At 41.1% G+C, this 22480-nt stretch overlaps 2 protein-coding genes across 2 annotated transcripts; both read left to right on the forward strand.

Annotated features, from left to right (window-relative positions):
* The first annotated feature begins 7472 nt into the window (after nt 1–7472).
* On the forward strand, nt 7473–14418 carry LOC112251997 (serine-aspartate repeat-containing protein F). The gene is made up of 6 exons (XM_024422870.2): nt 7473–8879; nt 11027–11214; nt 11500–11568; nt 11959–12010; nt 12142–12178; nt 14028–14418. The coding sequence occupies exons 1-6, from the start codon at nt 8225–8227 to the stop codon at nt 14059–14061; spliced, it is 1035 nt and encodes a 344-aa protein (XP_024278638.2). The 5' UTR covers nt 7473–8224; the 3' UTR covers nt 14062–14418.
* Nucleotides 14419–18595: 4177 nt separating this feature from the next.
* On the forward strand, nt 18596–22453 carry LOC112261532 (nitric oxide synthase interacting protein). Its single transcript, XM_024436948.2, has 10 exons — nt 18596–18761; nt 18945–19020; nt 19093–19198; nt 19299–19380; nt 20225–20360; nt 20439–20605; nt 21041–21157; nt 21776–21846; nt 21952–22060; nt 22192–22453. The coding sequence occupies exons 2-10, from the start codon at nt 18951–18953 to the stop codon at nt 22261–22263; spliced, it is 930 nt and encodes a 309-aa protein (XP_024292716.1). The 5' UTR covers nt 18596–18761; nt 18945–18950; the 3' UTR covers nt 22264–22453.
* Nucleotides 22454–22480: the final 27 nt, after the last annotated feature.

The raw sequence follows: 22480 nt of genomic DNA on the forward strand, positions 1-22480 counted from the left end.
CCAATCCTCGACTTCGGCGATGTCATTTACAAAATAGCCTCCAATACCCTACTCAACAAATTGGATGCAGTTAATAACAGTGCCATCCGTTTTGTCACCAAAGCCCCATATACTACCCACCATTGAGACCTGTACGCTCTCGTTGGCAGGCCCTCGCTTCATACTCGTCACCAAACCCACTGGCTCCATGTCATCTACAAGACCCTGCTAGGTAAAGTCCCCCCTTATCTCAGCTCGCTGGTCACCATAGCATCACCCACCTGTAGCACGCACTCAAGCAGGTATATCTCTCTGGTCACCCCCAAAACCAATTCTTTCTTTGGCCACCTCTCCTTCCAGTTCTCTGCTGCCAATGACTGGAACGAACTACAAAAATCTCTGAAACTGGAAACACTTGTCTCCCTCACTAGCTTTAAGTACCAACTGTCAGAGCAGCTCACAGATTACTGCACCTGTACATAGCCCACCTATAATTTAGCCCAAACAACTACCTCTTTCCCTACTGTATTTATTATTATTTATTTTTTTATTTTGCTCCTTTGCACCCCATTATTTTTATTTATACTTTGCACATTCTTCCACTGCAAATCTACCATTCCAGTGTTTTACTTGCTATATTGTATTTACTTTGCCACCATGGCCTTTTTTTTGCCTTTACCTCCCTTTATCTCACCTCATTTGCTCACATCGTATATAGACTTGTTTATACTGTATTATTGACTGTATGTTTGTTTTACTCCATGTGTAACTCTGTGTTGTTGTATGTGTCGAACTGCTTTGCTTTATCTTGGCCAGGTCGCAATTGTAAATGAGAACTTGTTCTCAACTTGCCTACCTGGTTAAATAAAGGTGAAATAAAAATAAATCAATTCAAACAGTTTTAGAAACTTCAGAGTGTTTTCTATCCAATATGAATAATAATATGCAAATATGAGCAACTATGACTGAGGAGCAGGCCATTGAATATGGGCACCTCTGTGCACCTTTCATCCAAGCTACTCAATACTGCCCCTGCAGCCATAAGAAGATAATCAATTTATAAAATGACTAACTATAAGATTTCACCTTCTTTAAAACTGTAAAATACCTGTTTGTATGTTTAGTGTTAGAGAAAATCTCATATTTTCTCTCTTGATCAAAACATCTGTCCCCACCTCTGTGAACGACACACAGAGCTCTAGCTTGCCTTCCTGAACTCGTTAGGAACTCACCTTTCATCCCATATTATATGTTGTCCTCCTATGACAAACATAACGATTTTTTTTTGTTTTAAATCTATTAATTATTTTTAGATTAATGGTAGGAGGGACATCCCAGCTTCAAGTGGTTTCAAATTTCAGATCCTATGTCAAACAGGTGCAAAGAATTTGTGCAATGGCTTGCGGTGACCACAGATCGATTTCTAAGCAAAAATGTTGTCTGGAACCAGTACCAGAACCACGCAGGTCCCCTAAACAGGGTCTTTACATCTAAGAGATTTTAATATACAGCAAAAACATATCTGGACATACAGACACTTTCTCTGCTTCCCTTTGCCGCTGTAATGACACTCTCCATCGCCAACATCCTAAACAATAAGTTATTACTACTAATAAGTGGATTATGCAATTATAAACAGGCTCATTATATAACTAAAACAGGCTCATGTCAAATTTTCTCCAACAAGTGCCTTCAGAAAGTATTCATACCTCTTGACTTATTCCACAAGAGCTGTTATTGTGAAGTGGTAAAATCTAGGAGCAACAAGGGCTCATCCGCGAAGTGGTAGGCCACACAAGCTCACAGAACGGAACCGCCAAGTGCTGAAGCACGCAGCGCGTACAAATCATCGGTCCTACGTTGTAACACTCACTACCGAGTTCCAAACTGCCTCTGGAAGCAACGTCAGCAAAATAACTGTTTGTCGGGAGCCTCATGAAATGGGTTACCATGGCCGAGCAGCCGCACACAAGCATAAGATCACAATGCACAATACCAAGCTGGAGTGGTGTTAAAGCTAGCCGCCATTGGACTCTGGAGCAGTGGAAACGCGTTCTCTGGAGTGATGATTCACTCTTCATCATCTGGCAGTCCGACAAATCTGGGTGTGGAGGATGCCAGGAGAATGCTACCTGCCCCAATGCAGAGTGCAAACTGTCAAGTTTGGTGGAGGAGGAATAATGATCTGGGGCTGTTTTTCATAGTTTGGGCTAGGCCCCTTAGTTCCAGTGAAGGGAAATCATTACGCTACAGCATACAATGACATTCTAGCTTCCAACTTTGTGACAACAATTTTGGGGAAGGCCCTTTCCTGTTTCAGCATGACAATGCCCCCATGCACAAAGCAAGGTCCATACAGAAATGGTTTGTTGAGATCAGTGTGGAATAACTTGCCTGGACTGCACAATGCCCTGATCTCAACCCCATCGAACACCTTTGGGATGAATTGGAACCAATGGTCTGTTCCTTATCTTCAATCAAATTTAACATGTACAACTGTGACATTAAAATGTTTAATGGTATTTTTCATCAGTTGTTTTATATGAAATGTATTTTCCACCACACTCTGCCATTACCACAACAGTAAGTCATTACCATTACGGTACATATTTTTGAGGCAAAGGTGCATTAAATTACAATTGATATTGATGATTTTTCCCATGTGAACCATATACGCTTGCTCTTTAGATATTTTCTAATGGAATGTAAAATATTAAGATTTTGATGTTGTAAATACATTTTTCTGACTATCATCAAGGCATATATGGACATTTAGACATGACAATGATGAATACATATAATTAAGAACATGTCCAAATAGTAAATAAATAACAACAAAAAATACAATGAATGTGAAATGTTATATAAATACCATTTGCACAATTTCTGTAATTTCATCTTCAACAAAAATAGCACATTTTATGACGTGGCAGAAATGACATTACCCCTCGGGTTTTTGGGGAACTGATAAAAATCATTATATTCTAAATAATATGGTCTCAGCCAGTATTAGATATTGTTTCCAGACAGAGTGAAGAAAATATTTTGATAGATAAAAAACCGTTTCAAAAGGTTTAATTTACCAAAACATTTAACATCCAAAAGTTCCCATATTTGCAAAATGAACCATATATTCAACCACGAGGATGTACTAATGCGCTATGCAAGATATAATAAATAAATAAAATCATAATAGAGGACTACTGAAATTATATTATTTCAGTGTAGATAAGGGAAGGGCAGGTTAAACTATAAACATGACAGCCAGACAAGCCAGTGTATGAATCAAATGGATTCGCATAGGAATGGAGTGGAAATTAACTTCGTGATCTGTAAGGTAAGTAACTTTAATGTGTCAAACAGATACCACATTTACTTTGCCATTTCTGAAGCGTAGCAACGTTTAAGACATGGTATAATATTAACAAGGCACCCAAAAGTAGTTTTCATTTTATTAGCTAAAACAACTTGTTTAAACCGTAACATTGTCGCGGAAATCAGCTTTGATGAAAATAACGTAATTTAGGCTGTAATGATCTCCAAAATTCGATTCATTAGGTCACCACACCTTTGATATAGCAATGGACGCTAATAGTTTATCGAATCCCATTCTGACGCAGAGGGAGACACTATTTCCCCTGGTTTCTTCTTTGCATTTAGACTGCTCCTGTTGTATGTGCCTGCTCAGCACTGTACAGAGCCCATCGGTCATGGTCACCCCTCTCCCCACCCTCCCCCTCCTCTCTCGCCCCTCCCCCCTCCTCTCTCGCCCCCGTTCTCTCTCACCCCCTCTCTCTCGCTCCCCCTCTCACTCACTCACTCACACTCACTCACTCACTCACTCACTCACTCACTCACTCACTCACTCACTCACTCACTCACTCACTCACTCACTCACTCACTCACTCTCTTTCCCTCCTCTCTCCCCTCTCTCTCTCATTCCCAGTTGGAGTGCTGTTCTAGTGCCCTCTCCTAGATGACAGAGACAGAGAATTTTCCAGTCAAAATGTAAATTAACTCCCCAGTCAATTGTATTACTTGGTTTTATGTACTAATTAAAGTTTCTGTTGTGTTTTCTCTTTCAGATCTGACCCCTCTCTCTCCAACTAGCTGACCTGTGTCTGATGGGGAACAGTGAAATTTAGACACACACGCGCACACACACACACCTCTTAGCTTTCCATCAATGTCGATGATGACGAATGTTCCTCTTGTGGATCGGGGGTAAGGGTGTGCTAGCACTTTAAATAGACACACACACACACACACACACACACACACACCTACAATCACTCTCACTCAGGCATAAAGAATGTCAAGAAATGCCAAAGATGGACTCGATGCTCATTCAGCCATCCTTTCAATGTTGTTTTTCAACTTTGATCATTTGAACTGCTGGCATTTTGTATATGGACTATTGTTGCACTTCTATGTCACACTTTGTTGTTCCTATGTTGGTCTAGAAATCTTGTTCCTGTGGGTTATAGAATGGATGGCCAATCTGTTCTTAATGTAATATGTACACACATTTCTAAAGGTGCAATTCAAAATTCTCTACCCCCGTAATGACATGACTAAGTACAAACACATTCCACCTGACACAATCACAAAAACATAGATTGTTTCTATGTTGCTTTTTGTTTTAACACAAAAACAAAACAAAACGCTCCACTAAGGGATAGATTCAATCAGTTCTGCCTTAACCCGTAATAATCAACAACATTGTTTTTATTAAGGCGATGTCGGAGATGTAACTGAGGTGGAGCTGTAAAATCAAAACACGCCTCCCGGCATTATAGCTATTACGGACCCTGCCATTGGATGTGTAGTGACACAGTAGTAATAATCGCATGCAGCCTTGTTACGAGCCATCAAATCGGTGAGCAGCTGCTCTTGTGATCATTGTCAAAAAGCCACAACTGCCCATCTCACATTATAAGTTCAGAACCAGGAAGTGTAGGCTATATAGAAATAATTACTCTCAATTGGAAAAATCAATAAGCTAAATAATGAGGATGTCTATCATCCTAATCGAGGTGTAGATTACAACTCACATTCCAGTGTTCAGAATAGGGAACGAGGCTGCATGGCATTTCTCTCAATGCTCCACTCCATGCAGCGAATGGCAATGTCTGCTTTAGGTACAATTTGATATTGAGATAAAAATGGCTGCATTGGACCTTTAAATGTAGCTATTTGGAGTCTTTGGACCCTTTCCCAAACTTTGAATAGCATAATATTTGTTTGCTAAATAAACTTTTAAGTACCTCCTGTAAATTCTTAGATTTTTCAATAGTGAACTGCTGTATACAGTTTAAGCACAGGAATTTCACCAGTATCTGTGGTGATAAAACACATGAAAGTTCAGACTGTTGCAACTGCTGCAACCGTTAATGCACTATCTTGGAAAAGGGAAGTGATTTTCCACTAGTGGTGTAAAGTACTTAAGTATATTTCAAACCAAATACTTTTAGACTTTTACTCAAGTAGTATTTTACTGTGTGACTTTCACTTTTACTTGAGTCATTTTCTATTAAGGTATCTTTACTTTTACTCAAGTATGTCAATTGGGTACTTTTTCCACCACTATTTTCCACTTCAGCCGATCCTTACAGGGAAAGAGCTTGGGTTATGTTGTTGGAGGTGAATTTTACATATGTCCTGTTGCAGGATAACTTTCTTGCAATTCAGAAAATGTAAAACTTGTAGTGTATTTGAGATTTAAAAATGGTTTCTGAGGTTTGTTATCTCCACTTAGAAATTTCAGACTTGATTTTCCCGAAAAATGTATCAACCCCTACAAAAATGTCTGTTAATTATAATCCACATAATAATTCACATTTAATGTTGCTGCAGGATTATTTTCCTGCTGTAGCAAACTGGCTCAAATTAAGATCCTACATCTGTAGCGTCGGATCTAACTAACTGACCGAAGCCTAAATGTGTACATTAGGACTGGGTTTCACCGACTCTTACTGCCTTTTCACCCCCACAACACCCATACTTCTACAACGGATATTAATAACCAGCTAATTTAAAATACCAGTTTGCAGTTATTAGCACCTATTGTCAGAGTAGACGTGCTGTTAACTGAGTTGAGGGAGGAAGGCTGCGGAGGGCTAGTGTCCACAATTGCCCTCAGCTGTGGCCTTTTCCCAGGGAGCACCTGGTAACCTGAAGGAAGGTTAGGTAAACAGCGTAAAAACACTTGCCCTCTGACATTCACTAATTTCAGAGTTATAGAGAGCTTACATTTTCAGGGAACGTTGTACATTGAAGATGTTATTAAAGATGCCAAGTGTTAAATATTTGCGTCAAGCGTTTCTAACCCAGCTTGAGAAAGGTCATGTATACTGCAGCTCATCCAAATGGAGAGAGAAATATGTCTTAGACACGTCTGCATACATCTCCACTTTCAGCTACATTGCAGTCTTCGACATGCAGTCTTCTGTGTTGCATATCTCTCCTCTTGTTCATCTGTATCTCACATCGCTCTCTTTCTCTCCTTTGGGGGTCTCAATCGTAACTGTTTCACACAGTTAGTAATACAGAAGTTTGGGCTGGTAGAAGTGAGAAATGGAGTGGGGACCATAGGGCCAGATTCACTAATCATTGCAGAAAGTTTACACCTTTTATTTTGTTGAACGAAAGATGAAATAAAGGGAGGTGCAACAAGTGCAAAAACTTTGGGTAAATTTGGCCCTGATTGGTTGGGTTTGGCTTCATTTTGGAGGCTTTGCAGATATAATTTGCAGAGGCTCCTCTTGCAGATTTATCTCATGGGGAGCAGCTGGAGATGTAGAAGAGATGATTATAGAGAAAGAGAGAGAGAGTGAAAAATAGGGAGAGAGGGGTAGAGAGAGGGTGGTATAGAGTGTCAAAAAGGAGGGGAAGAAAGAGGAGGTAGATACAGGAGAGAGAGAGAGAAAGAGAGAGAGACGGTGGTAGCTTCAGAGTGTCAGTCAACTGCCAGGGAAGTGCCAGGGAAGGTCACATTACACTGACTCTGGGAGTGCAGGGTTTTAAATAGAGTGGCTATTTTGGGGGCTACATGTTCAGGCGGGGCTGAGGGGTACCGGGGAGGGGGTGTACTCAGAGGGAACGTAGTGAAAAGGCTATATGGGTTGAGTGTGAAGACCGAGCCATTCATTGTTGATCATTGTGCCTGAAATGCTTGGTAATGTGTGTGAGTAGCCAAGGGCTGGCTCATTGCTTGTTCCTCCAGTGCTAGAATTGTGAGAATTGAAAAAACTGAGTGGAACATTTGGTACAAAACTAATTGGCATGGGCATTGACAATGGTCAATAGTTTCCAATTGATAGCTGATATTTCTTCTCTCAACACATGCATACCTGCCTGTTTGCTGGTCTCACCAACGTTCTCTTTTCTCCCTCACTCGTTCCACTGATATAGTTCGGATATCACCCTTCTCCCTCTCCCCTTTGCTATTTCAACTCTTCCTCCTTACACCTCTCTTCTTTCACGATATATGGTCATCCTGGCCTGAGCCTCCTTCTCCCACCGTCCTCTCTAAAGTTAAATTTGAACATTTGATGACGGCAAAAAAGCAAGCAATATCTGCCCCTCTCTCTCTCTCCCTCCCTCTCGCTATCTGCCTCTCTTCCCTGTTCATTCCATTTTAGATGGTGCATGGTCAACGGTGCTGCATTTGCCCCTGTCACTCAGCCTAATTGCCCCCCCTCCTTCTCATCTTACCCCCCGGGTTGGTCTCTCTCTTCTGCTGCCCGTCCCACATTAGTGCCGTCTGTGTCGGGTCTGCAACGGGGTCTCTTCGAACTGTGCCATTTTTACAGCATTCTTAAACTTTAAAGGGTGGGGTAGACAAACACTATTTAAGGAGGACAAGAGGGCTACTTTTTTTTTCCAAAGGAGAAGGACACCTACCTTTTCCAGGAGTGATTTGATTCATCATTGTTTTGTGAGTTGAGAACAAGTGTCTGGATTTCTACTTGGAAATCATTCAACTGGCCATTACACAGGCCTATTGTGTGCACTTATTTATAACTGGGGGCCGTTCTTCCTAGGGTCTGTGTGTGTGTGTGTGTGTGGGTGGGTGTTTGTGTGTGTGTGGGACAGAAAGGCAACGAACTCTGGGGGTGTCCGTGTGCACGTGCTAAACCATTGCACTGCAAAGGGAGTGATCCCTCGTTTATCTGGTATCATCCCTCACTCTCCTTGTTTATCTATCGTCCCTCACTCTCAACCCTTTGCTCTGAGATTAATCATGGCCTCCTTTAAGACGTGGCTCTTGGGACTGTTCCTAGCCCTGCTCTGCACCTTCCAGACCCCTCTTGCCCCTGGCGTCAAGGCTCAAGACCTGCCGCTGGCCCCCCAACAGGATGTAGTAGCTGATGACGAGGGGGAGCATGCAGCGGAGGTAGGGGGAGATGACGATGATGACGATGACGATGATGATGATGATGGGGACAGTAAAGAGGACGATGATGATGACGATGATGATGATGACGACGATGATGATGACGACGATGATGATGACAATGATGATGATGATGATGACGATGATGACGACGACGATGATGACGACGATGATGATGACAATGATGACGACGATGATGATGACAATGATGACGACGATGACGACGATGATGATGATGACGATGATGATGATGATGATGACGACGATGATGATGACGACGACGATGATGATGACGACGATGATGATAACGACGATAATGATGATGATGATGATGATGATGATGATGATGATGATGATGATGACAACGATGATGATGATGACGATGATGATGACGACGGTGACAAAGATGATGATGATGATGACGACGATGACAAAGATGATGATGATGATGATGATGATGATGATGATGACGACGATGATGACGACGATGATGACCACACAGGTAAGTTCACTTAAATGATGCTGCATTCTTTATCCACCTTCCCTCGCCATCATCTTTGTGTGACCCTAACCCCACTCCTCTCTGCCTGTCTGAAACTATGTCCGTTGAAAAAGGGAGAGGGGAGGGGCTTAGCCACACCTTGGCCACTCCCCTCTCCTTACCTCTCCCTGCCCTGCAGAACCTCTCCTTGTCAGTTAGTTCTCGGCTCAGCCTGTCACTCAGTTCAGCTGTCCAATCAGAGTAGATATAGGAAAAGATACTAGTACACAAGTCCCTCCTTCACACCTTTACAGCTGTCCATTACATTTGCTGTGTCTGTCTGACTCTCTCTGTGTTCTCTTCCCTGCTTAAATAGAGTTATGAACACTCTGGGGAAATTGAACTGGCCCGCCTGGAGTCCCAACTGTGTGTCATCCTACAGTAGATATGAACCTGGGGACTACAGAAGCATTGTAATGATGAGGAAAAAGGAAAAAATATATATATATTTAAAAGTAACACAGAGACTTGATAGAGTCAGTCATCGGATCATAATAAAATTCAGATCTTTTGATTTGTGTCTTGTTTGAAATAATGGTTTCTTCTTTTTCACTCCGTCCTTCCTTTCTCACGGTTATGGATTGGATTGACCTGTATTTGTGTCTCCTCCATGCTAACCTACAGAGAAAGAAAGAGAGACAGTGGTGTAGAAAGAGGAGGCTTGATAGAGATAGACAGACAGACAGGAGGTGGAAGGGGTGAGGGGAGGCACATGAGGGCTAAAGAATGAATGAATTTAGTAGATAAGAGTAGTCAGGAGTGGTAATAGCAAAAGCGTCGATAGAGTTTCTCTCTTTCTCCACATCTCTCAATCTCTCTCTTTCCCTGTAGAGCTTCCTTCTTTGTCACTGTATGTTGAATAGTTCCAATGAAATTAATGTACTGTATATGCAACCCTGGTCTATGTTTTTACGTCATCTGTGAATGCATATTAATAACACATCTGTGAATGCATATTAATAACACATCTGTGAATGTATCCATTCATATTTTGTAATACTCACTCAAGCGGTTCTCAGACAATTATATTTGTACAAAGATAGTCATTCATGCTGAGAACAGAGTCTTCCGTTATTTTCTTAAAAAACTAATTTTCAATATTTATATGGCCATTAGTCATTTTTCACTTTAGAGAGGATAATTGGAATATAAATGATTCTGAAAATACATTAGTTTGTATAATTGGGTATGATACCACTTTAGTTAGATTGTATGTCAGATATCAGAGATTTTTTGGGTGACGTTCGCTACACCAGATCAAGCTATGTTTGTTTGGGCTACCTCTAGCCTGGTCCTCGACGTAGATGTTGAGGTTTTTCATATTTTGGAGAAGAAAAATGCATTGGGAAAAAGAGAGAAATATATCTGTTTTAGGTAGTCAACTGACAAGAGATGACAGTTACTCCAAGAGTTTGCTCTTATTTTTATGTGGATTTTCTTTCTTTCTTTTTCGTTGACTGTGAAACAACCCCTTTCTGTGAAAACTGTGACAAAATATCACCTCTGATCATGTCTCTCTAACCCCACTTTCAATCATAGAATAAATCAATTGATCATGATGAGTTGCATGGATGTACTTCTGTTGTTGCCTGGAGTCATGGGTTTGGTGACTGACTACATGCATGGAGTACGTTTGTGTAGTATGAAAAAGGTGGGAGATAGTACTGAAACAAAGTCTGTTTGAGACAAATGAACAGGAAAAGGTCAAACGGTCATCTTAGTGTGGAATGGTTTATTGTATGGTCACGCTGAGTGTGAACCTATATATATCTTTAAAATGATTGGACTTTTCTTTATGGGTGTTTGTGATTATAATCTACCTATGTGTATTTGTATGTACAAAGCTTCTGTGAGGTAGTCTGTACATTGTACTGGTTTGGGTATGCGGTTAGAATTTGTGTCTGTCTACAGTATATGAGCGTGTAGAACTAGTGTGTGCATGCGGGACTGTATGTAGGAAATTAGTTTTGTACAGTATGAATGAACTCTACACTGCCATTCTGTTACACTTGCTTACACAAACAAAAATGCATTAATTAACACTATCACAGAAAATGTACAGATACACACATACGTGTTAGGATGGGAATGAACAACTTATTTTACAGAGGCTGACGGTAATAACGACAATGATGATGATGTGCCGGCTGCAGCTGATGATAATGACGATAATGACGACGATGATGATGATGATGATGACGATGACGACGATGATGAGGATGATGATGAAGAGGAGGAAGATGACGGTCAACTGTATCACAAAGGATCCCTCTGTTCATACTGTGAATACTGTGAGGTAGGTCTCACCATCTAGATAGAAACACAAGTTTGGTGTTTGTGGATGTGGTTACATTTATTGGTAAAACAATTTGCACCATTTTCCCCATCCTTGTTAAAAATGGCAAAAATGGCAAAAAATTCTCCCCCTCGCTCTTCTTTTCTCTCACCTTTTCCCTCTCTCTCTCTCTCTCCCTCCCCATCTCTTTATCTCTCTCTCTCTCTCTCTCTCTCTCTCCCTCCCCATCTCTTTATCTCTCTCTCTCTCCCCATCTCTTTCTCTCTCTCTCTCTCTCTCTCTCAGCACTGTGACACCTGCGACAAGTGCCCATGTGCAGAGGGAGATGAGTCTAAGCACTGTGACACCTGCCAGGTAAAATGACCTTCCCATTCAACCACTAGTAACCTACACTCCCAGAAAAAAGGGTTCCAAAAAAGTTATTAAGCTGTCCCTGTAGGAGAACCTGTTTTTGGTTCCAGGGAGAACCCTTTTTGGTTCGAAGGAGTACTGTTTGGGGTTCCAACTGTAGAACTATTCCACAGGGGGTTCTACATGGAATCCAAAATGGTTCTACCTGGAACCAAAAAGGGTTCTCCCTGGAACCAAAGAAATGTGTTCTGACATCAAGAGGGCTGGTTATGATGCAACGACAAAGTCAGATCAGAGAAGCTACTCCCTCCAGTTATGTTCTATGATGTTATATACTCCTTTATTTCTTATCCTTCTCTGATGGCTTACCCCGTTTTCTGCTTATTTCTTTAGATCTGCAACTTCTGCTACGTGTGTCCCGTTTGCAGCACTCTTTGCCAACCAGGTAAGACAGGGGCGTGGGACTGTTTGATAAAGAATGATCGTTTGAACTGCTTGCCGCTATTAGAGGCATGTTTGAGCTTGAAAGCCAGGCAGCAGAAACATCAGGCTCACTGTCTGTTTTTAATCCCCAAGGTGGTTTTCTGGACGAGCTGACTGGATCGATCTATAAGTAAGATACAGTTACACGTTCACAGTGACATAACACCTTTTGAATTCCTCAGTGTGAGCTATCAACATTCAATTTGACACAGAATTACGTGTATTCTCAAAATGGCAAATAATATCTATCTGCGGAATGCAGTTACTACAAGGAGCACGCCACATGAAACACCCATTAGCATTGCTCCACTACATGCCGTGTCCACTGCCGATGAGGCTGCTTGTAATAGTACGGCCCGTATCGTATGGATGGAGAAACAATTATCCACATAATGTGGAAAGATGTCTTCGGCTACACGCATATCAAAACAGACATTAAATGGCAGCCACTAGTTAAAAATAGTTCTGTTTATTTCACAGTAACATGCCAATTAGCTAACATTACTGCCTTTGGGAAGCTCAACGACAAGCAAATGACACCGGTGTTGAATCGAGGTGCCTGCCGACCTAAGGTGCTTCCCACTGGGCAGCTGTATCAGTATGTCGGCACGCCGTGTCTTGCGCCTCCGCCTACCGAGCACTGTTTTCTTTGCAGTTCTGTTAACGTTACGGCGAGGGAAGTAGCTTGCTATGGAGCTTTCAGAAAGTATTCATACCCCTGTGTTAGAGCCGGAATTCAAAATGGATTTACATTGATTGTTTTTCTCACCCATCTACACAACATACCCCGTAATGATAAACCTAAATATTTGCAATTGTATTACCATGAAGTCCAAGGAACTGTCCATAGATCTCTCAGATAGAATTGTGATGAGGCATATATCTAGGGAAGGGTATAAACTAACTATTTCTAGAGTGTTGAAAGTTTCCAAGAGCCCAGTGGTCTCCATCATAGGGAAATTGAAAAAATAGGGGACTGCCTAGAGGTGGCCGTCTGACCAAACTGAGCAACCGGGCAAGAAAGACCTTGGTCAGGGAGGTAACCAAGAACCCAATGACCACTCTGACAGAACTACAGAGTTCCTTGGCTGAGATGGGAGAATCTGCCAGCAGGACAAGAGTCTCTACAGCACTACACCAATCTGGGCTTTATAGGAGAGTGGCCAGACAGAAGCCACTCCTGAGAAAAAGGCACATGACAGCACGCCTGTAGTTTGCAAAAAGGAACGTGAAAGACTGAGATCACAAGGCAAAATATTCTGTGGTCTGATGAGACAAAAATGTAACTCTTTGGTCTGAATGCCAAGCGCTGTCTGGAGAAAACCAGGCACAGCTTATCGCCTGTATAACACCATACCTACCGTGAAGCATGGTGGGGGCAGCACCATGCTATGGGGATGCTTTTCAGCAGCAGGGACTGGGGGACTGGTACGAATAAAGAGGAACAATGAATTGAGCCAAATCTTTGTTGAGAACCTGCTTCAGAGTGCAAACTACCTTAGACTGGGGTGAAGATTCACATTCCAGCAGGAGCGTTAACTTAACAAAGTTTGAGAAAAGCTGCAAGGAAGAATGGTAGAAAATTCCCAAAACCAGATGTGCAAAGCTAATACAGACATACTCAAGACGACTGAAAGCTGTTATCGCCACCAAAGGTGCTTCTACAAAATATTGACTCATGTGTGTGAATACTTAGCTAAATGAGATATTTTTGTATTTCTTTTTCAATAGATTTGCAAAAATGTCAAAAAACATGTTTTCACTTTGTCATTGTGGGGTATTATGTGTAGATTGGTGAGAAAAAATATATAGTTAACAAATCCAAATGGCAAGCTTATCACACCCAAATTCACATACACCTCACCCTGTGATCCTTTCAATAGGCCTACCTGTGTGAGTAGAAATGTGAAGACTGACGCGCAGTAAAATCAAAGATTGATGGAACATAACCCAACCACTTGTCTCCCTTTATCCGTTAGGACTGTAGCCGACGTCTTCGAAGCTGACAAATAAGCCCCCTGTCGCCACCATGTGGCCAAGGAAGATACTGCAACCAAGGGATTGTATTCACTGTCATTATTTTCACTTTTAATAAGTTATAAGTTATTTTTCTGTCTTTTTTGTTGTTGACTGAGAACACCACAAACATGCACACTGGATGTAGAGATATTGGATACACATATTGGATATAATGGATAGCCTATGGAAGTTGTGATGAGAATAACTTTAATTGAGCTGTTTGTGTATAATTGTTAGATGACAGGTTCATGGTATTCTTCTCAGGAACATGCATTCATATTTTAAAGTCATATCTGTGTTTCTTAAACACAGTGGGGTTGTATGAAATAAACTAAAAGGGGACATTTTAAACATTTGTGCTGTAATGTTTTTATGTGCACTGTCAAATTAAATGGAAAATGCAGCTAGAATTAGGCTATAACAGAACAAAATATATTGTCAGATATGAGCAAACATGGGGTATTTTATCATTTCAGCTTCAATTGGAAGATTCATATTGTGTAATGGGGAATATAAGCATAGAGTGTAAATTGTTGACTGTCATTGGGCAGAATTTACAGTATATACTGAACAAAATATAAATGCAACATGTTGGTGCCATGTTTCATGAGCTAAAATAAATTATCCCATAAATGTTACATACACACAAAAAGCTTATTTCTCTCAAATTTGGTGCACAAATTTGTTTACGCCCATGTTGGTGAGCATTTCTCCTTTGCCAAGATAATCCATCCACCCGACAGGTGTGGCATATAAAGAAGCTGATTAAACAGCATGATCATTACACCTTGTGCTGGGGATAATAAAAGGCCACTCTAAAATGTGCAGTTTTGTCACGCAACATAATGACATAGATGTCTCAAGTTTTGAGGGAGCGTGCAATTGGCATGTTGACTGCAGGAATGTCCACCAGAGCTGTTGCCAGAGAATTGAATGTTAATTTCTCTACCATAAGTCGCCTCCAAAGTAGTTTTAGAGACTTTTGCCGTACGTCCAACCGGCCTCACAATCGCAGACCATGTGTATGGCGTCGTGTGAGCGAGCGGTTTGCTGATGTCAACCTTGTGAACAGAGTGCCCCGTGGTGGCGGTGGGGTTATGGTATGGTCAGGCATAAACTACATACAACGAACACAATTGCATTTTATAGATGGCAATTTGAATGCACAAAATGTATCCAAAGGAATTTTAAAGGTATCTGTGACCAACAGATGCATGCATCTGTATTCCCAATCATGTGAAAACCCATAGATTAGGGCCTAATTCATTTTTATTCAATAGATTTTTATCCCCATATGAACTGTAACTCAGAATAATCTTTGAAATTGTTGCATGTTGCGCTTATATTTATTTTCAGTATATTTCTTTGTTCTTCACAGGTCAACATAGTTGGAGTCGAATACTATTACTGCATAACATTTGAACATAACTCTAATATACACTACCATTCAAATCAGAAATACAATGTGGTCAGAAATACAATGTGGACATTGTTAATGTTGTAAATGGGCATTGTAGCTTGAAATTGCAGATTTTTTTAGGGAATATCTACGTAGGTGTACAGAGGCCCATTATTGGCAACCATCACTCCTGAGTTCCAATGGCACATTGTGTTAGCTAATCCAAGTTTGTTGTTTTAAAAGGCTAATTGATCATTAGAAAACCCTTTTGCAATTATGGTAGCACAACTGCAAACTGTTGTTCTGATTAAAGAAGCAATAAAACTGGCCTTCTTTAGACGAGTTGAGTATCTGGAGAATCAGCATTTGTGGGTTCAATTTAAGGCTCAAAATGGCCAGAAAAATATTACTTTCTTCTGAAACTCGTCAGTCTATTCTTGTTCTGAGAAATGAAGGCTATTCCATGCGAGAAACTGCCAAGAAACTGAAGATCTTGTACAATGCTGTGTACTACTCCCGTCACAGAACAGCGCAAACTGAGCCTAACCAGAATAGAAAGAGGAGTGGGAGGCCCCGATGCACAACTGAGCAAGAGGACAAGTACATTAGAGTGTCTAGTTTGAGAAACAGACGCCTCCCAAGTCCTCAACTGGCAGCTTCATTAAATAGTACCCACAAAACACCAGTCTCAAAGTCAACAGTGAAGAGGTGACTCCGGGATGCTGGCCGCCTCCAACATCGTTTTAGAGAATTTGGCAGTACTCACTAGTCTCAACGTCAATGTCAACTCTAAACAATGAAGAGTTTAATTCCAAAACGCTATAGATTTCTGAAATTAATAAAGAGATTGTTGTGTATTTTCAATATCTAATCATGGCATGACATGTATCTGTTTAAAATCTATCACTTGATGGTTTCATTTCAGAGAGACAAATACATTTTTAATATGAAATGTACAAATGATACATTTGTGACAAACGTTTTTTAAATGTAAAAAAAACGAAACAATTCAATACAATAATATGAGATCTGTATGTAAAACATTTACATTTGGCATTTTAGTAATTTAGCAGATGCTCTTATCCAGAGTGACTTACAGTAAGTGTTCTCATTTGAGACAACTACAGCTAGTTGAGACAACCGCATAACCCTAACATTACATGTACAGTGCCTTGGGAAAGTATTCAGACCCCTTTACTTTTTCCACATTTTGTTACATTACAGCCTTAATATAATATTGATTCAATATTTTTCCCCTCATCAATCTACACACAATACCCCACAACGAGAGCATAAACAACTTTTTAGACATTTTTGCAAATGTATAAACATTTTAAAACAGATACCTTATTTACATAAGTATTCAGACCCTTTGCTACGAGACTCGAAATTGAGATCAGGTGCATCCTGTATCCGTTGATAATCCTTGCCATGTTTCTACAACTTGATTTGAGTCCACCTGTGGTAAATTCAGTTGATTGGGCATGATTAGAAAAGGCACATACCTGTCTATATAAGGTCCCACAGTACACTGTGCATGTCAGAGCATAAACCAAGCCATGAGGTCTGCATACACGGTGGAGCAGATGGCATTGCAGTGGGTTGAAGAAGTCAAGCCAGACAGAGTACCCAGCTAGCACATGACATTCTGAGAACCATATGTTTCTTAGGGCTTGGTGAGAGCGTGTTTGTCCTATGGTTATTTTGCATACAACCTTCCCACAACATTCTGGTAATGGTGCAGGATAGTTGCTTGGCATTGGAACATTCTCAGCGCATTTAAGGAACTTCACAAAGTCATGTTCTCAGAACATGATGAAAACTTTCCATAAAAAAACAAGAAAACATTAGTAACATTCAAAGAAAGACCTAAGAATGTTATTTAAAAACATATACATTCTGTTCTCAGCATCAATAAAACTCTCTATCCTCTCGTGTTAACTGTGTTCAGCTTTGTTGGCTGTGTCCACTAATTGGCCACACCTGATCTTAATAAGTGTTTGTATTCTTTGAAATGGGGCACATTTGACTAGAATAAAATTAACAGCTTTGTATGAGTTCAAAAAAAACGTGGTATGGTTGCTCCATCCTGGTGTTGCAGTAGACTAATTCCATAGATAAAGAACAGAAGACACTGTTTTGAATTTCACTGATGCTGTGCCACAATAAGAAAGAAATGTGTTTGCATGATTAATAACTAAGCAAAATAATTTCCATGTATCCTATCTGTTCAATACAGAAACTAAGCTAGCGGTGATTAAAAAAAAACTCAAGATAACCTTTACATATCGTTCAAAACATTCACAACATTTAGAGAATGTTCCTAGAATGTTTACCTTCAAATAACTTCAAATTTGCATTCTCAGAACATTATTAAAACTGATGTACTGGCTAAACACCCTTAGCAGTGACGTGGTGGACATTGAAGTTTCAATGAGCAAGGCAGAGGCAAAAGGCCTGATGTGGTGGTGCAGTGATGGTAGGAGCAGTGTAACAGAGACCCTAAGGGCAGGCATCTATTCCAAGTACAGTGGAATGTCATGGAGGGGCGGACGGCAGGAAGAGACAAAAGAGAGGAGGCCATCTTTACAAGATTAAGGGCAGGACTCAGCCAGTTGAATAAGAAGTTAAATGTGATAGGAAAGCATCCAACAAGATGGTGTGAAGGTGTACTGCCAGGAAACAGAGGAGCATGTACTGATGGAGTATGAGAGGGAAAGAGAAAGAATATGTGCTTCAGTAAGGTGGGATTTTTAGCATTCATAGCCATGGTTATCAATTGTACTGCAGGAATGGATTGGAAGTCACAGAAAGGAGGTTGTGGTGCCAGCGGCAGAGAAGTACTTGGGATTGCGAGGATTTACTGCAGAACAGTTGCAAGGGGTGTGGAGTGGTAGTGTTCTGTCCTCTCAGACTGTTGGATTAGATAGGGTTAAATAGTGGAATGGGGGTAGTATTTTTTTATTTTTAGGTTTAATAGTTGGCTGGGCAATTTTCCTTTTCCCCAATGTTGTATTACCGTATCAATAATTGAATGTAGGTAGGCCGTGAATGCCCTCATACACCAGTACAGTAGGTGGCGGTGTATGCACCAAAAATTGGATGGGATCCAACAATCAACTCATGAAGAAGACGACTCGAACAACTTTCACTGGCGTACCAACATCCGCAGGATTGACTTCGCTAGAAACGGACAGTGTTGGAAACGCACATATTGTTTATAAAGAAGCTATTTAAAAAAAAATAGTATTATTGTTCTTTAGATTCAACTACTACCCAGTTCCATGCAAAGAGGGTAATTATTATTATTTATTTACTATCAAAGCTTGGTGCTGACGTTTGGTCGTGGGACCAGTTGGCGTTGGTTAGCATTATCGTTGGCTAGCTAAGACTTGCATGTTAACCTACATGTTTTCTGGTAGCTAGCAAGTTGTTTAACGTTAGATAACTAGTGTTTCTAACGTGTTTTTACCTCTAGGGGACAATGACTCGGCATGGGAAAAATTGTACGGCGGGAGCCGTTTACACCTACCACGAGAAAAGGAAGGACACTGGTGAGTCTTTACAACGTTGGTTAACGTTAGCTGTTCATGCCAGCTAAGCGTCATCTGCTCTCTCTTATCTAGCGGCATCGGGTTATGGGACGCAAAGTGTGCGTTTAGGAAAGGATGCCATAAAGGATTTCGACTGCTGTTGCCTTTCTCTCCAGACTTGCAGGGACCCCGTTGTAACGTAAGCCGCAATCCCCTTGTCTCACACAAATACATAATTGTTGTGTAACTCGCTTATAACCCGTTTGTGTGTCGTAAAAACGTTAATGTTGTATCTCCAGTCCAGATGGATACTTGTATGAAAAACAGGCCATCCTGGAGTACATACTCCACCAGAAGACCGAGATCGCCAAGAAAATGAAGGTAACTGGCTTTAAAATGGTCCCATTTGGGAAATGGTACAGAAAACACCGAGACTAGTTTTATTTCTCTCACTCGATAGATATTTAATTAATTAGTGGCCAATCGCATATTTTGACCAATGGGTATGTTAATTGTGTACATAATCCTTTAACGAAACCAATGGTTGTAGGATGGCCAGAATTGGGGTGACTAAATCAATGGAGGCCAGAGAAAAAAGTGAAACAAAATCTGGAAAATGTAATCGCTTCAGCTAGGCTGGATTCTGTGCAAGATTTAAGGCTACTGACAGGCTCACCTTCCCTTTAGACATGTTATATTTCTTCTCGAATCTGCAGGATATCAAACAATATAAAGGTAAGATGGATATCGATTTTGAGACGTGACATTTAGAATTTCAGTATACACTTTTCACTGAAATGTCAATGGAGCACTGAGCGTGTACCAAGTTTGTTTGTTTTTCAAAGCCTTTTACATTTGAATTAGGCTCGTCGTGTTAATTTAGCTTCTTGCGACCATCAGAAGCAACTTTGAAGATGATGACGACCACAACATGTGAAGTCCTCAAGTTGTTAATTAGAATCCTGTACCACTATGTCAAAGGTGCTCGGTGCTTATTATCGGATGTATTAGGTTACAAAATCCAACTTTAGAAAAATATCATGTCAATGATATAATTCATAAGGCTGACAAATATGATTATTCAGGTTCTGAATCATTCAGTGTAGTCTCTCTAACATGTCATTAACATGATATAAAAAAAAGTTGCATTTTGTAACCTAATACATCCAATAATAAGCACCGAGCTCTATCTGTCTTCATCTGACCCTCTCACTGTTCATCTTAGGCGTACGAGAAGCAGAAACAGACTCAGAAGAGTGACAGTCGTCTGGAGTCTAAATCTGAGGAGAGGGGAATAGCAGAGAGGTTCAAGACCCGGGAGAACAGCATCGTGTCCAAACCCATCAACCCCTTTACCTCTGGTAAGTGTGTGTCTACTAGCTTGGAAGGAACGTAGGACAGAGAACAGTAGATTGAGTTAACCTAACCTATCTCTTCAGGCCAGGCCAAAGAGTCAGATAGCCAGAGTGTTGCGGGTACATCAGCCAGTACATCAAAAGCTGACTCCTCTGCTCCTGCTGCCGGCACCAGCTCCTCCCAAGCCCTGCCCAGCTTCTGGATCCCCAGTCTCACCCCAGAGGCCAAACCCACCATACTCAAGAAACCTGTGAGTGAAAGCCAAAGTCCTAAAGTGTTGACTTACCCCATGCCCTTATCCCACATTTTCACTCTACTTCTTTTCATTTCTCTCATTCAACACAGCTGTCTGGTCACTTGTTTTTCTTTACTGAGGATCTGACCTTTGTCCTAGGGAAACAATTGTTGACTCTTCCACTGCCAAGAGCTTGTTAGGTTTCTTGTCCAAATGTCAATGTCATCGTGCTCCCTGTGTCTGTCCCCTGTTGTTCTCCATCTCTCTATTATCTGTTATCTCTCTGAGGTCAGCTTGTCCCCAGGTGTTTGATCTGTTGGTCTTTCCTTCTCCCTCTCCACCATACATTTTAGCTGTTTGCTATTTCAATGGGTTTGTGCAAAGCAAATTATTGACCCAATAAAGGGGAGTTCAAATTCAATCATCGCTCGCTCTCTCTCCCCCCCTCAGAGTAAGACTGTAGTGTGTCCCATGTCTGGCCGGCCTCTGAAGATGAATGAGCTGACCAATGTACACTTCACTCCTCTGGACCCCAGTCTGGACCGAGTGGCCCTGCTCGCACGCCAGGTCAGTGCCTGACCACACCACAACCTCTGCACACTGTTACACATTGTTATCTCTAACTCCATGCAACTCCCTCTTTTACATAAATAGTTGCATTCATGAGTTTTCTTGACAAGTGTCAATAAAATAAAAAAAGGTCCACCAAAGTAAAAACCTGCGCAAAAGGAATTTGATTGCTGTAAATACAGAAATGTTTTGCTCACTGGGAAATAAATGTACAACTAGTCAGTGACTACTGTTTGGAGTTAGCAACTATATAAGCTTATTACACTGTCCTGGGATCTCCTATGATCTATGTAGAAAAACCCCTTACCTTCTAATGATGCTTGTGAGCGTCCTAGAGCAGAGCATGTAACAGGTTCATGATTTTCATAAATGGTGTGTAGCTCAAACCATTCGGACTCTACAGACATTTTTCTAAGACCGGGATCCATCCTTGTCTCACAAACACTGTTCTAGCTCAGCCCCTGTTAATCACACATCTGTTGGTATCAACAGATGCAGAAGAAATGGACAAATCCAATACCCAGAAGTATATAGCTCAAAAGGGGTTAGAAATCCCAAACCCGTCGGCGTTAGTGGGGCTCATTGGGTTAATAGCTTGTGTAATGTTGTTCCCAGGAGAGGTACCTGTGTGCCGTGACTAAAGACACTCTGGGTAACAGTGTCCCCTGCTCCGTTCTCAAACCCTCGTAAGTATACCCCTCTTCGGTTCCTTTTTATTTACTGGACCACCTCTACTACCTCTCTCCCTCGCTTCTTCAGTTTCTTAAATCTATTTCCCTTCTCCCTCTCAGTGGAGCGGTGGTGACTCAGGAGTGTGTGGAGAGGCTGATCAGGAAGGACATGACGGACCCGATTACCGGAGACAAACTCACAGAGAAGGACATCATCCCACTACAGAGGGTGAGTGTTGGAGCGTGTGTTTGAGTTTAAAAGAGTATGTATGTACTAGACCAAGCAGGGTACTTAGTTTGTAAGGGTAATTGAAGACCGTCTGATGTTAATATAATATTTTCTATTTTATTCCTTCCCAGGGTGGAACTGGGTTTGCAGGCTCTGGAGTGGGACTGAAAGCTAAAGAGGCTCGACCCGTAATGATGGTGTGATGGTTCAGAGACGACGGTCAACATGACAAAGGCATATACTTGATTATTTGTACATACGGTTGTCTGTTCTTGTATGGAGTCTGAGAATTCCAACTGCTATTTTGAAGCTTTGTTATACAGGGTTCTATTCTGAGAAGCACATAGGTGCACACAAAGAAATTTAGAAGGTAAAATATGAGGTATTTAATTTCAGGCACACTGGTGCTCCTAAATAAAA

This window comes from Oncorhynchus tshawytscha, linkage group LG09 (assembly GCF_018296145.1).
Source record: "Oncorhynchus tshawytscha isolate Ot180627B linkage group LG09, Otsh_v2.0, whole genome shotgun sequence".
Taxonomy (NCBI): domain Eukaryota; kingdom Metazoa; phylum Chordata; class Actinopteri; order Salmoniformes; family Salmonidae; genus Oncorhynchus; species Oncorhynchus tshawytscha.

What these genes read in the sequence shown, in the direction of transcription:
- LOC112251997 (XM_024422870.2), top strand. Translation starts at nt 8,225, where the DNA reads ATGGCCTCCTTTAAGACGTGGCTCTTGGGACTGTTCCTAGCCCTGCTC. An exon ending in CGACGATGATGACCACACAG is followed by an intron (nt 8,880 to 11,026) that starts GTAAGTTCACTT and finishes CTTATTTTACAG; the next exon opens with AGGCTGACGGTAATAACGAC. An exon ending in AGCACTGTGACACCTGCCAG is followed by an intron (nt 11,569 to 11,958) that starts GTAAAATGACCT and finishes TTATTTCTTTAG; the next exon opens with ATCTGCAACTTCTGCTACGT.
- LOC112261532 (XM_024436948.2), top strand. Translation starts at nt 18,951, where the DNA reads ATGACTCGGCATGGGAAAAATTGTACGGCGGGAGCCGTTTACACCTAC. An exon ending in TGCAGGGACCCCGTTGTAAC is followed by an intron (nt 19,199 to 19,298) that starts GTAAGCCGCAAT and finishes TTGTATCTCCAG; the next exon opens with TCCAGATGGATACTTGTATG. An exon ending in CATCAACCCCTTTACCTCTG is followed by an intron (nt 20,361 to 20,438) that starts GTAAGTGTGTGT and finishes CTATCTCTTCAG; the next exon opens with GCCAGGCCAAAGAGTCAGAT.